The sequence below is a fragment of the Chiloscyllium punctatum genome, chromosome 14 (genome assembly GCF_047496795.1).
Source record: "Chiloscyllium punctatum isolate Juve2018m chromosome 14, sChiPun1.3, whole genome shotgun sequence".
Lineage (NCBI taxonomy): Eukaryota > Metazoa > Chordata > Chondrichthyes > Orectolobiformes > Hemiscylliidae > Chiloscyllium > Chiloscyllium punctatum.
Genome location: NC_092752.1, coordinates 41,083,379 through 41,100,475, shown reverse-complemented (window position 1 = coordinate 41,100,475; position 17,097 = coordinate 41,083,379). Strand labels below are relative to the sequence as shown.

Sequence of the window (17,097 nt, the reverse complement as noted above, 5' to 3'; positions counted from 1 at the left end):
CAGTATCATATCTGTGATCCTGAGTTCTCTCTGGACTGTACAGAAGAGCAGAAACATAAAATGAATGAGCTGTGATGGACTTGGCTAAAATTGATTTATTCATAACATGTTTTAAAGCAATGCTTGCCCTAAATATGATTGAACTATAGGTTGAATCTTCAGCATTTAAAATCTGACCTGTACAAGGTTTAGATAAGGCTAACATTATTCCAGTATCAAAGAAATTTGCAGGTTTTAAATTAAATATGATATTGCAGGTGTGAATTTGTAACTTTAGGCAGACCAACTAACGAAAGAACAATATCATCTCTGTTGCAGTGTTTCATCCAGTCTAGACTTGAAAACCTAAACATTAATCTGCAATTTTTCTATTGATGTGAATGTGCAAAAAGCTTAGGAGAACCTTTAGATTGATAATATTCTCCTAACATTTAGATTAAAAAGAATAATTACAAGTAAACTACAATTTTTCTTTGGAAATTCTTTGTCTGAAATCAACCTTATGAGAAATTGAAGGGAAAGCTGTGATAACTTGTGATTTCAGGTATATCTATTTTGACCCATTGGAAGAGCCCTACTTTTACCATTTTCTTCAGTATTACTATTGAAATATGGCTGCTCCATGATCAGATATATTTGGTTGGGTTTAAGTTAATGCCAGAGGAAATATACCATCATAAAGCCACCATTTCCACTAACTCCAGCAGGATGTTGCCACCAGACACACTTTCCCCTCTCTCTTTGGTAAACATTCTGCATGGACCCTTCCCTCTGGGACATTTTGGTCCAATTCTCCTCCGCCCACATTAGCTCCCCTTACCCCCACACACCTTATGCAATCACTGAAGGTTACATCCTCCCACCTCAGAATCCAACGCCCAGGACACACCTTTCACTCTGAACCAGTGATTTACCTACAATTCTTTCAATCTAGTCTTCTGTAATCGTAACTCATAATATGGTGTCTTCTACTTTAGGGAGACAAAACGCAGACCAGGTGACCACCTTTCAGAGAACCTACGTTCTATCCATGAAAGTGACACTGAGCTTCCAGTAGTCTGTCACTTCAGCACACCTCTGTCTCAGGCCTGCTGTAGTACTCCAATAAGGCATGGCTCAAACTGGAAGAAAAGCATCTCATTTCCATTGAATCTCAACAGTTTAGATAGAGGTAATTTGGCCCACTAATTTAACCACTGACCCTCCAAAGAGCATACAACCATTCCCACCTCACAACCCCATAACCCTGTATTTACTATGACGAATCAAGCTATCCTGCACACCCCTGAACTTTAAGTGGCAATTTAGCATGGGCGACTGAACTAACCTCCACATCTTTGGTCTATGGGTGGAAACCGGAGCATCCCACAGGTACTCACAAGGAGAACATACAAACTCCACACAGAGAGCCAACCAAGGCTGGAATCAAACCCAGGCCCCCTGCACTGTGGAGCAGCAGGGTTTTAAAAAGTCTACATCAGAGTTTATTGTGTAACGTGGGAGCTCTGCTGTAAGAAATAACATATTAGTATGGATAGATGTTTGGCCAGCTGACAGAAATCAAAGATCATGCATAAATGGGTATTTATATGATTGGGAGACTGTCTCAAGTGGATCTATGCTATCATTTATAGTAAGAGGAACTCAACTTAAAGCTAAGAATTTTATACTTCAGTTAAATAAGGCACTGGTGAGACCACATCTCAGATTTTATGTGTAGTTTTGGTCTTATTATTTAAGGAATGATGTGTGGACATTCGAACCGATTCAGAGGAAATTTACTACAGTATATTGATGCTTGGAGTGAGTGGGCTGTCTTATGAGGGTAGGTTGGACAGGCTATGTCAATTTCCATGGAAATTTGAAGAGTGATGGGTGATAAAGGAATGCATTAGGTTACAAGAGGGTATAAATGGATTGGGCAGATTAGTGGCAGATGGCATTTAACCCTGATAACTGTGAGGTGATGCATTAAAGAAACAAGATGATGGAGTACTCAATTAATAGCAAGACAACAAGGAAACTCAGAGGAACAGAGCAATCTTAGGAGTGCTTATCCATAGATCTCTGAAGGTGGCAGGTCAGGATATTAGGGTAGTTAAGGCATGCTAGACACTTGCCTTTAAAAGTCATGGTATAGATTATAAGAGCAGGGAGGTCATGTTGGAGTTGCACAGAACAGGGGCAGCATGGTGGCTCAGTAGTGTGACATGGTGGCTCAGTAGTGTGACATGGTGGCTCAGTGATTAGCACTGCTGTGTCACAGTGCCAGGGACCCGGGTTTAGTTCCAGCGTCGGGCATTTGTCTGTGTGGAGTTTGCGCATTTTTCCCATGTCTGTATGGGTTTCCTCTGGGTGCTCTGGTTTCCTCCTATAGTTCAAAGTAATGCAGATTAGGTGAATTGGCCATGCTAAATTGCCGATAGCATTCAGGTTTGTGTAAGATAAGTGCATCAGTCAAGGGTAAATGTAGAGTACTTGGGGATGGGTCTGGGTGGGATGTTCTTTGGAGGGTCAGTATGGACCTGTGGGCCAAATGGCTTGTTTCCACACTGTAGGAATTCGATTTGATGAACTTTGGTAAGGCCACAGCTGGAGTACTATATGCAGTTCTGGTCACCACACTATAGGAATGATGTGATTACACTGGAAGGGCTGCAAAGGAGACTCACAAGAATTTTGGAATGGAGCATTTCAGCTTTGAAGAGAGGCTGAATAATATCAGATTGTTTTCTTTGGAGCAGTGAAGGTTGAAGGAGTCCTGGTAGGGCTGTAGAAGATTATGAGTGGCGTGGACAGGGTGAATAGAAAGCAGCTATTCCCCTAAGTGAAAGGATTAATAACAAGGAGGCATATGTTTAAAGCACAAGAGGGAATTTAAGGAAAAGCTTTTTCACCCAGAAGGTTGGGGTGTCTAGAATGCACTGGAAGGGTATTTGAGGCTCACATCCTTTCAAAAAGTACTTGCTTGAGCACTTCAAATGTCATAACATTCAAGAACTGACGTTTCAAGTCTAACTGACCCTTTGTCAAAGCAGCTTTGACAAAGGGCCAGTTAGACTTGAAACGTTAGCTCTTTTCTCTCCTTACAGATGCTGCCACACTTGCTGAGATTTTCCAGCATTTTCTGTTTTGGTTCAGATTCCAGCATCTGCAGTTTTTTTGCTTTTATGTCGTAACATTCAAGGCTGTGTGCCAAGTGTATGTAGGTGGCAGCATAGTTTGGCAGTACAAATTCAAGACCATAAGACACAGGAGTGGAAGCATGGCCACTCGGCTCATTGAGTCCACTCCGCTGTTTAATCATGGCTGATGGGTGTTTTAATTCCACTTACCTGCACTCTCCCCGTAGCCCTTAGTTCCTTGCAAGATCAAGAATTTATCAATCTCTGCCTTGAAAACACCCAATGACCCGGTCTCCACTGTGCTCCATGGCAATGAATTCCACAGGCCCACCACTCTCTGGCTGAAGAAATGTCATGTCATTTCCATTCTAAATTGACCTTCTCTAATTTCAAGGCTATGCCCATTGCTCCTAGTCACCCCGCCTAACGGAAACAACTTCCCAGCATCCACCCTTTCTAAGCCATGCATTATCTTGTAAGTTTCTATTAGATCTCCCCTCAACCTTCTAAACTCTAATGAATACAATCCCAGGATCCTCAGCTGATCATCATATGTTAGACCTACCATTCCAGGGATCATCCGTGTGAACCTCCGCTGGACACACTCCAGTGCCAGTGTGTCCTTCCTGAGGTGTGGGGACCAAAACTGGACACAGTATTCTAAATGGGGGCCTAACTAGAGCTTTATAAAGTTGTGGAAGCACATTGCTGCTTTTATATTCCAACCCTCTTGAGATAAATGACTTAATGGGCTGAAGGGCCTCTTCTGTACTGTATTATTCTATTGCTTAATTTATGTATATACTGGATTTTTACATCTTGTTTCTTCTCGTAAATAAGTCAAGAACAAAGGGACACTGTTCTAAAATTGGGGGTTGCCCTTGTAGAACAGAGATTAGTTGTTTTTGCCACTTACCTAGGAATATGGTAGAAGATATGTCATTAAATAAGGCAGGGGAAGAAAGATTTTATATTAATTTGGGGACATGGGCTTTGGTGGCTCAGCCAGGTTTAATTGCCCATCTATCGGTGCCCTCGAGAAGTTAGCAATGAGTTGCCTTCTTGAATTGCTGCAGACCATTTGGTGTTGGTACACCCACAATACTGTGCTGGGAGTTCCAGGACTTTAATCCAGCGATACGGAAAGAACCCAAGTTATCAGCTCCATCATCATCATCATCAGTTGTATATGGAAATCAATACGAATCTGGGGTGAACATCTACCCTAATATTCTAGTCCTCAACCATCTGTCATCACACTGTCTTCCAGTTCAGCTCCACATCCTCCCCCAAGTGTTTGCTTCCCCTTAAGAAGCAGATATCTCTGTAAGTCATCTGTTAGGTCATAGATTATGTTCATCCAACAGGGAGAACAAATGTTATTTATCACTGAAAACTCCATTGTCATTAAAGCCGGAATAGGTGGGGATGCAGAAACTTGAGTTCTACACTTGGCAGTTTACGTCATCTTACTGATATTAAGGCTCACTGGTTGTCACGCAGTGTACCTATTCTCCATGGCATTCCACCCTTTTTTGGTTCATTCATGGGATGTGGGCATTGCTGACTGGGCCAGATTTGTTGCTCATCCCTAATGCCTTTAAGACGGTGTGGCTTCTTGAAGCACTACTGTTCATTTTGCGCAAAACACCCCACAATGCCATTTTGTATATACATGTGTGAAAAGTGTCCGTATTCCCTTTAAATGTGAAGACCACATATTGGAGTCTGGAAGGACTTGGTGGGCTTCAGAACTTGATTCACAGAACATTTGGCATTTTATACATGTGTGCAAATATAATGAGCTGAGAAGAATGTAACTGAATGGGAGAACCCAACCTGTCCAAAGTTGACATCCTTCCCATTTTTGGATCCATCATGACACTTCTTCTTGAAAGAGAAATTGACACCTGTTTATGCTGCAAAGTTCTTATTGTTAGTCAGAGTATATTTGCGTCAGTTAGATTTTTTCTATTAATTCATGAGATTTTGGGCATTGCTGGCTAGGCCAGTACTTTTTGCCCTTCCCTGATTTCCCTTGACAAAGTGTCTTCTTGAATTGCTGTAGCTCACTTGATGTAGGTTGACACACACAGTGTCATGAGGCAGCGAGTTCCAAAGAACAGCAATATATTTTCAAGTTATGATGGTGGTGTTGTTCCCATGCTTCTGCTGCCCTTGTCCTTCTCGATGGTAGTTGTTTTGGGTTAAGAAGATGCTATCTAAGGAGCCTTGGTGAATTGCTGAGGCATTTGGTAGACACTGCTGATACTGAGCATTGGTGGAGAAGAAGGTCGATGTCTGTGATATGGTGGCCATCAAGTGAGCTGTTTTGTCCTGGCTTCTTGAGTAATGTTGGAGCTTCACTCATCCAGGCAAGTGAGAAATATTCTAACCCCTGACATGTGCCTCATAGATGGTGGACAGGCTTTGGGGAGTCAAGAGGTGAGTTACACGTTGCACGATCCCTAGCCTCTATCCTGTGGTTGTAGCCACAGTACTTATATGGCGAGTTCAGTTTCTGATCAATGGTAACCCCCAGGATGATGTTAGTGGAGGATTGAGTGATGATAATCATCTAATGTCAATCGGCAATGATTAGAATTACTCTCTTGTTGGAAATGTTCATTGTCTGCAGAATTGTGGTCGAATTTTGATGTTGGGGGCATCTTCTGCATCTTTTATGCAAATGTTATTTGCTACTTGTCAGCTACTTGAATGTTGTCAATGCCTTTTGCATTTGAACATGGGCTGCTTCAGTATCTGTGAAGTCATGAATGATGAGCTGAATATTATCAGTGAACATTCCCACTTCTGTCCTTATATTAGAGGGAACGTCATTGCTGAAGCAGTTGAAGATGGCTGAACCTGGAACAGTCATCTGAGGACCTCCTGCAGAGATGTTCTGGAGTGAAAAACAGAGATCTCCACCACCACAACTATTTTCCTTTGATGCCAGTGGAGAGTTTTCCACCTGATTCCCATTGATTCCAGAATTACTAGAACTTCTTGACACCACACTAGGTTAGGTGCAGCCTTGATGTCGAGGACATTTAATCTCACCTCACCTCTAAAATTCAGGTCTTTTGTCCCCGTTTTAACAAATTAGGTCAGGAGCTGAGTGGCCCTGATAGAACTCAAGTTTAGTGTGTGTAAGTTATTACTAAATAGTAATCACTTTTTGGACTGTTAATTACACTTTCCATTGCTTTGCTGATGATTGAGAGTAGATTGACAGAGTGGTAACTGGTTCTAGATTTGTCCTGTTTTTTTCTGCACTGGATATATCTGGACAATTTTTCATATTGTTAGGTTGATGCTAATTATAGCTCCTGGAACAGTTTGGCTTGGAACACAGCAAGTTCTTGAACACAAAAATATTGTCAGGGCCCACAGCCCTTGCTGTTTCCAGTATTTCCAACTATTTATTGATGTTATGTGGAGTGATTCAAATTGGCTGACAACTGGCATGTGTAATGCTGATGACATCTGGAGGAGACTGAGGCAGCCAGTAAAATTTTGGTTCAGGAACTTAACTTATGTTTCCTTATGGGGAAGTGGGTTTCATTTTGGACGTTTCCATTGAATACGCTGTTTTAGCAACACTTTAGGAGAAAATGCAGTATAGCTATGATAAGATTTGACATTTTAAAATCTAATTGTTTTGCTCTTTTTCTTAATAAACATCACGAACACAAAGGGAGATCAATATGCAAGAATGGAACACTATATTTCAGTAGAAATGGTCTCCTCAGTATGGTGCCTTCTCGGGGATACTTTGTTGCATCTCTTCCTGCCACTTGTGAAATGGTAGTAATCATTTATGTTTGGTGGGAAGTTATGGGAAGTGGGTTGGAAGTGCATCTTTGTTCTCATTACCACATTTATATCAAGTGAATCAGTGTATTAGTTGACCTTCTTTGGGAAGCTAATTCAGAGTAAGATTTCTTGATACAAAATAGAGATAGCAGCCTCCTGCATGAATCCCAGGGTTTGGGAAACCTGAGAGTTATAGGCTGGTCGGACCAATCGTAACTAGCACCCTGTGTATGCATTAGGAGGAGCAGGCATACTCAGCCCAGTCTCCCAAATGAATCTTGTGACATAATCAGCTTCAGTTTTCAGGGATCATCCAATTAAATTCCCAGAATATCTATTGAACAAGATTGGGAGTGATTTATGCTGTGTAAAGTAATTGGCCTAAAAGGACTAACTCAGAAGCTTTGGAATAGCTACTGGTATATACATTCCTGTTTCTGGAAGGAGCTAGTCAGTTTGTTGTTGATTATTAGTTCTGCAGTCATGTATCATAAACCTAATTGCTATCTCTTAGGAGAGAACAATGGGTGAAATCTTATGAAGATCTGAATGATGTGGGCTGTGGTTGGATTTGTGGGCTGAATTGTGGCAGAATCTTCATGTTGGGAGCATCATCTGCATCTTTTGTGCTTTTGCCAAACAGGCAAATTTCTTGCTAACCAATGGTGAGTTGCCAGTTATAGGGGATTGTAGCTTGTTAAATGCCTTATTAATCCCATAATGCACCTGAATACTTTTAGATTCCTATTTTCCTAAACACTTGCTAGTTGTCAATTATTCCCAACATGGATGTCAAAGTGAGAACCAGGTAACCTCAGCTCACCACTTGCACCGAAAGACCTCCATGTTAGACATCCAAGAGAATGCTCCATGGAGCCTAGCCCCACACAGCCTACATCTACAGACACTGGCATCTGACATGTACCAGGCTGTAAGAATCCTCGTAGCACATCTCTGATCTACTTACTGTATGTTTCTGTATTTCAAAGCTGCACCTTGGGCTGCACTATAAACTGTCATTGTAACCCTGCTTCGAGGACTGTTTGCATTCAGAGACATGCACCAGCTGATTGACCAGGCTACGTTTCTAACCTGATATCTTGTTGACTTTGCACTCACTCACTGAGCCTACCTTAACTCCTCAACTTGCCCTTTTAGTACTTTTATCTTGACTTGTGGTTTAGTGCAGGCACAAAGCCAGGAGGTTTGTCATGGTTATCAGCAGTCCTCAGTCATACCAACGAAGGTAGCCTTTGGTCAGGGGATGCCAGCATAGTAATTCATAGGCAGACTCCAAAACCAGACTCAGTCTGTCAGCTACTCAGAGTCGGTATCCTCTCCACATAAGAAGTGAAAAACAAATGTTGGGCAGTCCACCATCCGACTTGACTCTTTCTGCTTTGTTTTGGGCTGTTTTTCTCCTGAACTGAGAGAGAGGCAGGTATTAAAGGAGCTGAAAATGGGTGCACAACTTTTACATTTGGTATAGATGGGAAGTGCTCTGAGCGAGTGAGCAGGCAGTGCAGAGAGCGTGCAAAGTAAAATGAACTGTTTTGCAGTCAGTGAGTGAGGGAAGATGTTGCAGTTAATAATGAGAGTTATAAAGATTTGATGAGGGACTGCCTATGTTAGAAAGAGCTACCAGCACATTTGATGTGGGATTAATTGACACTTAGAATGTCTGCTCGTGTTCATTAAAGAGGTTGTTTGTCATTTCTTAAAAGAACAGGATGATTGGGAGTAATACATGTTGATAATTGCAAGCACTACTTAGAGGAGTATCCACCATTTCATGTTGGCGTGCTGCTGGACTTGTAAAGATAGCATTTGACATTTATCAAAAGACTTCCTAGGACACGTTGAAGACTGCCAACGCTGGCAACCCTTATTGAGTAAACGTTGAAAAACCTTCACCTAAACGAGATATGCTTTTCGATCTCAAGTGCTCCATCTCATTCACCAGGAGGAAATGCTTTTGTGTTTGATTGTTCTTGGAATATTGGTATTGCTGACAAGGTCAACATTTAATGCCTATCCCAAATTGTCCTCAAGAAGGTGGTGGTCAGATGCCTTCTTGAAGTCATTGTAGTGTTGATACTCCTACAGTCCTCTTAGGAAGGGAATTTGATCAGCGGCAATGAAGGAATTGCAAGTAATCCCAAGAAGGCGAATGAATTGGAGGAGAAATTGCAGATGTTGATGTGGACAGGTGCCTGTTACTCTAACCCTTGGTAGTAGAGGCCACACGTTTAGGGGATGCTGTCAAAGTAGGCTTGATGAATTGCTGTAATATAACTGTAGACAGTACATATCCCTGCCACTTTGCACTAAAGTTGGAGGGAACAAATATTTAAGATGGTGGATGAGGTGTCATTCAAGTGGACTTCTTTGTCTTGAGTGGTGTCAAGTTTCTGAAGCTGCACTCTTCCACGTTAGGGGCAAATATTACATCACACTTCTAGTATTTCTAATAGAAGGTGGATAGTCTATGGGTAGTCAGGTGGTGAGTTTGTCTCAGAACTTCCTGTTCCTGATTTGCTTCTGTGGTCACAGTAGTTTTGTCTCTTAACCAGTTACTTTTCTAGTCAGTAGTAATTATCTTCCACAGTAGCTGTAGATAGACGGTGATTTAGTGATGAAAATACCATTGAATATTAAGGGGAAATGGTTAGATCCTCTCTTCAAGATACCTTTGAATTCGTGTGACACAAATGCTGTTTGGTCATCAGCGTCATTCTAGATGCCCTCCTGCGTGGTGAAGAAAGGAATGGAATATGAGGCCAGGCAGAATAATTGGTGTAGGAGAAAGGGACAGCAAAATATGGAAGATGAACATGGTTCTTCCCACTTGTGGGTATAGAACAGCCCTTCTTCTCTAACCTCCTCCACCAGAACTTTGAGGAACTAAACACTATCTCTCTTGGTCCCTAAAGCATGCTCAGTGCACTGCTGTGAGCCAGCCAGAGCACTCCACACCTTTAGTGGATGTGTACATGCGGAGTCCAAATATACAGTTCCACAAAAAATGCACCTAATCAGCACTTTAGTGCTACATTTGCCAATGTCTGGTTTAGCACCTCCAGACAAGTTCAAATTAAGGTAATTAGTAGTTAGGACTAAATTTGCGTGCTGAATCCAGACTTTCCTCTCATTATCACATTTACTTCTGTTTTCACCCTTCACACAAAATAAACTTTACTGAAAAAATGTTTTAAAAAAAAATTAAACCCAAATTGAGGTTAATATGTGATTAAGATTCAATATTAATGCTTCACAAATATATCATTGAAGTTATTCATACATGATATATGGGTGTTACTGCCCAACCCTTATGTCTTTAAGATGGTAGGATTGAAATAAGGGCTCATTTTAAAACTGCATGCTTTTAATATTCCAAATTTAGTATTTCCAGTGATTTAATATTGCTAATATTTTGTATTTTGGTATTTAACAATATGACAGTAGTAACCAGCTTTCTATCAGCATAAACAAAAGATTTATCAGGCACCACATTACCCTATTAGACGTGCAATTTTTTAGTAAACAAGATGGTTTTGTCCTTAGAAGGAATGAGAACCAACCAGGTGGAGGTGAGCAACAGGTCATCTGACACCATGAGTTTTGTCACATGGTCATTGGCCAAAAGGATTGAAACAATTGATTGACAGAGTGTAAGTTAGCAACCTCCATAAATAAAGTGTATCCACAAATGCTCAGAGACAGAGGACAGTCCTCATCGAGCTTTCCTTGTATGCAGCAGTCCTTATCAGGTAATTCTTGGAGCGCTGTTTTCTCCAGATGTAAAAGGGACTAGAAGAAGAGGAGACAGATTCAGGGAAGACACTAACACCTTGGTTAGAGAACAGGATTCTGCTTTCACAACTTTATCAAAACCAACAGCCTGTATGTCCTCTGGTACCAAAAAACAATCCCCAATTGTCCTGGTTATGTACTTTCCTTTGTCTAATTAACTAATGTATCATATCTAGACTGCTGCTTCTTAACAAACTCAATTAACTATTCAAAATTGCTACAGATTCTTGACTGCCAGTATTAGGTCGCTATAATCAACCCCCCTGCCAAAATCAACAGTAGTGAGCTGTGTTTTTGAAGCAAGTAGTGCATGTTGGATAAGTTCACCCTAACAGTGCTTTTAGTTGTTGCAGTGTATTTGCAGCGAGTACACATTGCTACCACTGTGCATAAATGATGCAGGAGGTGAGTGTTGAAGGTGTTGGATAGGTGCCAATTTAGTACAAAGCTTTGTTTTGGATGGAATTGAATCTTAAGTATTGTTGGAGCTGGCCTCATCCAGGTAAGTAGAAGTTATTCCATTACAGTCTCGACTTGTGCCTTGTCAATGTTGGACAGGCTTCGAGGAGTCTAAAGGTAAGTTACTCACTGCAGACCACCTGCATCTGATCTGCTCTTATAGCCATAGTGCTTTAATAGCTGGTCCTGTTCAGTTTCTGGTCAATAATAATAACGTCCAGAAACTTAAAGTACAGAAATAGGAGTAGGTCATTTAATCCTTCAAGCCTGCTCAATCAATCAATAAGATCATGATTGCTCATCCAACCCAGTACCCTGTTCCAGCTTTCTCCCCATACTTTTTAGCCCTAAGGACAATATCTAACTCCTTCTTGAAAACATTCAATGTTTTGGCCTCTGTCACTTTCTGTGGCAGAGAATTTCACAGCCTTGGCACTCTCTGGGTGAAGAAATCTCTTATCAGTTCTAAATAACGTATCCCAGATCCTTCGATTGTGACCATGCTTCTGGATTCCCCATCGTAAGGAACATCCTTCCTGTACTTACCATGTCTAATTTTGTTAAGATATTATATTTTTCTATGAGATTCCTCCTCATTCTTCTTTGTGAAGACATAATTGGTTTTCCATCTCTCTGATCCCCATTACACCTTCATCTGTTTCTGAATGTAAAGGACTTACATTTGTCTCCATTAATATTTTTCACTTCACATACTTGTAGATGTTTTAACAATCAATTTGTATGTTCCTTGTGAATGAACTCTCATACTGTACTCCAACCACCTTTCCCCCCCCCCCCCCCCCCCCCCCCCCCCCCCCCCCTGCCCCCTCCAAATCAATCCCTTTGTCCTCTTTTGCTAAAATGTAAGCTGCTTTTTGTTTGGTCAGTTGTGCACTCTTTCCTTAGATATAATATTATCCCTAATTTCCCTAGTCGAGCCACTGTTTTATTGCTGTACCAGACAAGAAACGAGAATTCAATTCCGATTAAGAGTCATTGGAGTCGAAGCCTTAGCTTTGCTTTCCTCCCACAGATGCTGCCAATGCTGCTGAGTTTCACAGGCAGTTTTTGTTTTTGATTCAGATCTCCAGCATTCTGAGATCTTTGTTTTAAATTGTTGCAGATCCCCCATGCACTCTAAGTGTTTATACTGCCTATCCGCTATCATCCCTTTAAGTAATGTTCCTCAAATTATCATAGACATCTTGCACATTTACCATCATAATTTCCATTTTTGGATTCAGGACCCTAGTCTTAGAATCAGCTATGTTGCTATCCATATCAATGAAGAACTCTATCATGGTCACTCATCCCCATTTTATGATAGATTTCTTCATTCAGATGGAAAGTGATGTAGTTGATAGTGGGGGATACAGGAATCTAATACTCTTGACTGTCCTGTTCGCCTCCATGCCCATTTCTTTGGACAAGAGTCCTCTCCCTGTGTTACAGACCCCTTCACCCTGTTCCAACGCTCTCCCCCCATCTGGACCCCTTCCTCTGGCTTTTCCCCTGCACTGTATCTGTTCATTGAGAACTGTCAACATGACATTGATCACCTCAATTTCTCTACCCCCTCACACATTCCAACTTATCTCCCTCTGAACAGAACGCACTCCATGTGCTTAAGTCCAACCCTGACTTTGTTATTTAGCCTGCCATAAGGGTGGTGCTGAAGTAGTCTGGTGGACTGACCTCTACATTGCAGAGGCTGAGCAATACCTCCTCCTATCTTCCCTTGGACGATGACCCCACGTCCATCCCCCACGAGGATAGTCTCAGGGCTGTCCGCTTCTTCCTGGAGCAAAGGCTTGAACTGTCCGCACCCAACACCACCCTCCGCCGCTTGGCTGAGCTTATCCTCACTCTCAACAATTTCACTTATAACTCCTGTCATTTTCTTTAGGTCAGAGGGGTGGCCATGGATATTTGCATGGGCCCAAGTTATGCCTGTCTCTTTGTTGGGTATATGGAACATTCCTTGTTCCAGTCCTATTCTGGCCCCCATCCACAACTCTTTCTCCAATATATCGATGATATCATCAGTCCTGGAATTGAAAAAGTTCATTGATTTTGCTTCCCTTCTCCACCCAGCCCTCACTTTCACCTGGTCTATCTGTGACTCCTCCCTTCCCTTCCTTAACATCTTTGTTTCTATTTCTGGGGAGAGACTGGCTATTAATAACCACTTTAAACTCCCACAGCTACCTGGACCATACAGCCTCACATCTTGTTTCCTGTAAAGATTCCATTCCATTCTCCCAGTTGCATAGATTCCAATGAGGCCAACTTCGACAAGAGGGCATCTGAAATGTTCACTTTCTTCCTCGACTGAGGATTCCCTGGCACCATTGTCAAATGGCCCTGAACTGAGTCCAACCCGAAGGGCCTGTTTCCACACTGTAAGTAATCTAATCTAATCTATTCTCGCTCGCTTCCAACCTCAACCTGTCTCTTCCCTTCCGTAATAGTGATAGGGTTCTCCATGTCCTTACCTTCTATCCCACCAGCATCCATATCCAGAAGATAATCAGCCACCATTTCTGCCACCTCCAGCGAGATGCCACCATCAGCCACATAGTCCCCTCCCCTCCCTTGTCCGGCTTCCCTCCAGGACACCTTGGTCCAGTCTTCCTTCACTCCCAATACCCCCCTCTCAATAGCCCCAGGGCATCTTCTCTTGCAACTGCTGAAGGTGTAAGTATCCAAGAGCCCAAGCACACCTTTCAGGGAAAGCAGAGCTTTGCCTGCACTTCTCATAATCTAGTCTCCTACATTTGCTGCTCCACAATGTGGTCTCCTCTAACTCTATCTCTAGACCTCCTGAGCTTTTCCAGCAATTTCTGTTTTTTTTTACTGCTAGGGGGTACTGGTTGGATTATATCATTGAAAATTGTAGTTGGTTTGACTCGTCCTACTTTTTTTTGTGGACAGGGCATACTTGGGCGAATTTCACATTGTTCGGTAGATATCTGTGATGTAACTATACTGGAACAGCTTGGCTAGTGCAGAACACAAGTCTTCAGTATGTTGCCAGACTGTTTCAGGGCCCATAGCCTTTCTAGTATCCAAAGTCTTCATCTGTTTATTGATATCATATCAAGTGAATTGAAGTGACTTAAGTCTGGCAGCTGTGATGCTGGCACATCTGGAAAAGGCTTCAGTGGATCATCTGTGTGGTGCATCTGGCTGAAAATGCTTGAAAATTCTCCAGTTTTGTTTTTGCACCGATGTGATGGGCTTCCCTGTCATTGAGGATAGGAATATTTGTGTTGCCTCCTTCTCAGGTAAATTGTGTAATTGTCCACCTCCATTTATTACTGGACATTGCAGGCCTGCAGAACTCCGATCTGATCTGATGGATGTCGCTTTACTTAGCTCTGTTTTATTATACAGGTTGTTCTGCTATTCCACACATTTCGATAACATGAATTTGCTGTAGCATGATTGACAAATTGGGGACACTGTTTCTAATGTGCAAACTTTTAAACTGTGTGTTGGCTGTAACGCAATTACATCACCAACATGTTAAGCGCTGTTTCTAAAGCATGATTTTCCTATAATGTGAGGTAGCACAAAAATTCAACTGTCACGTTACAAAAAAACTATCTGTATGTTGCTTACGCTGCTTGGCTAGCAAGTGGTCCAATTTTGTAGCTTCATCAGGTTGAACTCTCAACTCATACTGTTGATTGCATACTTGTTAAGATACATGATACAGGCTGTGCTCCAAACTATGGTTAAGGCTAGAAAGTCATGTGTTGGCAAATTATGATGCAAATCTAGATCTTGCCACTTCTTGATATTTCGGACAGATAACTGCATTTTAGACATGGTTGGTCTTAAACACTTCTGCAAGAGCAGTTCACTTTGGCTTTGTATTTGTATTCTCATCGTTTGTATTCAGAAGTACATGATCCCTGTGGGCTGGTAAATGTAACTTGTGTAGTGAGGAGGGAGTAACAGATCTGTTCCTTATACATGTTGTGAAGGAAGAAAAAGCATTCCTGGTTTTGAAAACCTGAAGGACTATGTAAACCTAGCATCCAAATTACTGAAGCTTTCAAGCTACCTTTGGCTTTTTATTTTTATTAACGGCCTCAAATAAACTTTTATCTCTGTGTGGCACCTCCCTTTTCAAGTGCATTTAGACAAGGAGTTCACTGCGGTGACACAAAGTGTTAAGACTCAGTTACAGTATGTCTATGAATTCATAATGTGATCTAAGTTTAGTTTCATAGTACTTGCTAATATACATGGAATGAAAAAGTATACAAAAGAAAAAGTACGCATAATGCCCTTACTGTTGTGTCTAGGTTTACTTTACAAGCAATTATGCTGTCCTGTTCAGACAGTATTTTCCAATTATAGTTAATAATTGCTGCTACAATTTGAATTTCTTTTAGTTACTACAATTGCTTTAATGTTTTCTTTCTTGCTTTCTACTAGGTAATAGCACAGCACCAGAATCTACTAATTTCGAATCCAAAGAACACAATAAATTTTACATTGCTTAGCAATGATAATGGCTTCCTGAACTACTACCCAAATTACTTCACACAAAGAACTCTGACTGCAAGGTTTCAGATGAACAATACAAAACCTCCACATGTGCAAATGGTTCGCAAACCAGTGCTCACGGTCATGGGATTGTTGGCTTTATTAGGTAAGACTTTCATAAATATGTAATTTTTTAAAAAATGAATCTCCTTTGTTTTGACTTCAATCAAATTCTAGTATTTTGTTTTGATTTTCCATCTGAAGGTGAATCCAAGATCGGTTTTATGGTTGGATTATTTTGAATTAAATTTGAATAATATTCAAGAAGGAAATACGGAGAGAATAGGACCAACATGTTCCAATAGAGGAAAAGGGTTGACTTATGGCAGATACCAAGGGCTCAAAACCCAATGTAGTGATCGTAATGAGGTCATTACGATCTCATTGGACATCATAGAATGAATTCTCTGATTAGGGTTGTTAATCTGCAGGGAGCCCTGGCTATTGGATATAAACAGGAGTGTCAGAAGTTCTGTTCACTCTGAGAGCTGGCTCTGAGGGAGCTGGGTATGTGTCAAGGACTCTTCATATGTAAATAAAGGGTAACTTGCATCAGTAGAGTTATTTCACCCAAAAGAATATAGAATGTGCGAGAGTGAACTTGAAAGGGAGATTAGGAGTACTAAAATGAGATATGAAAGCATACTGACAGGTAAAATAAAGAAATCCAAAATTGTTTTCCAGGTAGTTAAAGGTAAAAGAATAATGAGGGAAGGAGTAGAGTCCATTAAGGACCACAGTGGTAATTTGTGCATGGAGCCAGAGGATGTGGGTAAAGTTCTAAATGAATATTTTGAGTCAGTGTTCACTAGTGAGAAGGATGATATGGGTATATAAATCAGGGAGAAGGTCTGTGGTACAATTAGATTAGATTCCCCTACAGTGTGGAAACAGGCCCTTTGGCCCAACCAGTCCACACTGACCGTCTGAAGAGTAACCCACCCAGACCCATTTCCCTCTGACTAATGCACCTAACACTATGGATGGCCAATTCAACTGACCTGCACATCTTTGGACTGTGGGAGGAAACCCACGCAGACACTGGGAGAATGTGCAAACTCCACACAGACATTCGCCCAAGGCTGGAATCGAACCTGGGACCTTGGTGCTGTGAGGCAGCAGTGCTAACCACTGAGCCACCATGCCGCAATCAGGCTACGCAGAAAGTAAGTACTGAGTGGTCTGCAGGCTTAAGAGTAGATATATGTCCAGAGGTGGATGAAATCAATCCCTGGTTGTTGAGTGAGGTAAGGGAGGAAAAATTGGCACTTGGAAAAATGTTCAATTCCTCTCAGGCCACAGGAGAAAATGTGGTACTGCT

At 41.5% G+C, this 17,097-nt stretch overlaps 1 protein-coding gene across 4 annotated transcripts in view; it reads left to right on the top strand.

Moving 5' to 3' along the window:
• idua (alpha-L-iduronidase) overlaps positions 1-17,097 on the top strand; it is a 261,756-nt gene that overhangs the window by 195,673 nt on the left and 48,986 nt on the right. For all 4 annotated transcript variants that reach the window (XM_072584238.1, XM_072584237.1, XM_072584240.1 and 1 more), the window contains one exon: positions 15,666-15,882. In XM_072584238.1, the coding sequence (XP_072440339.1) occupies positions 15,666-15,882 (217 nt within the window). The remainder of the gene's footprint in view (positions 1-15,665; positions 15,883-17,097) is intronic.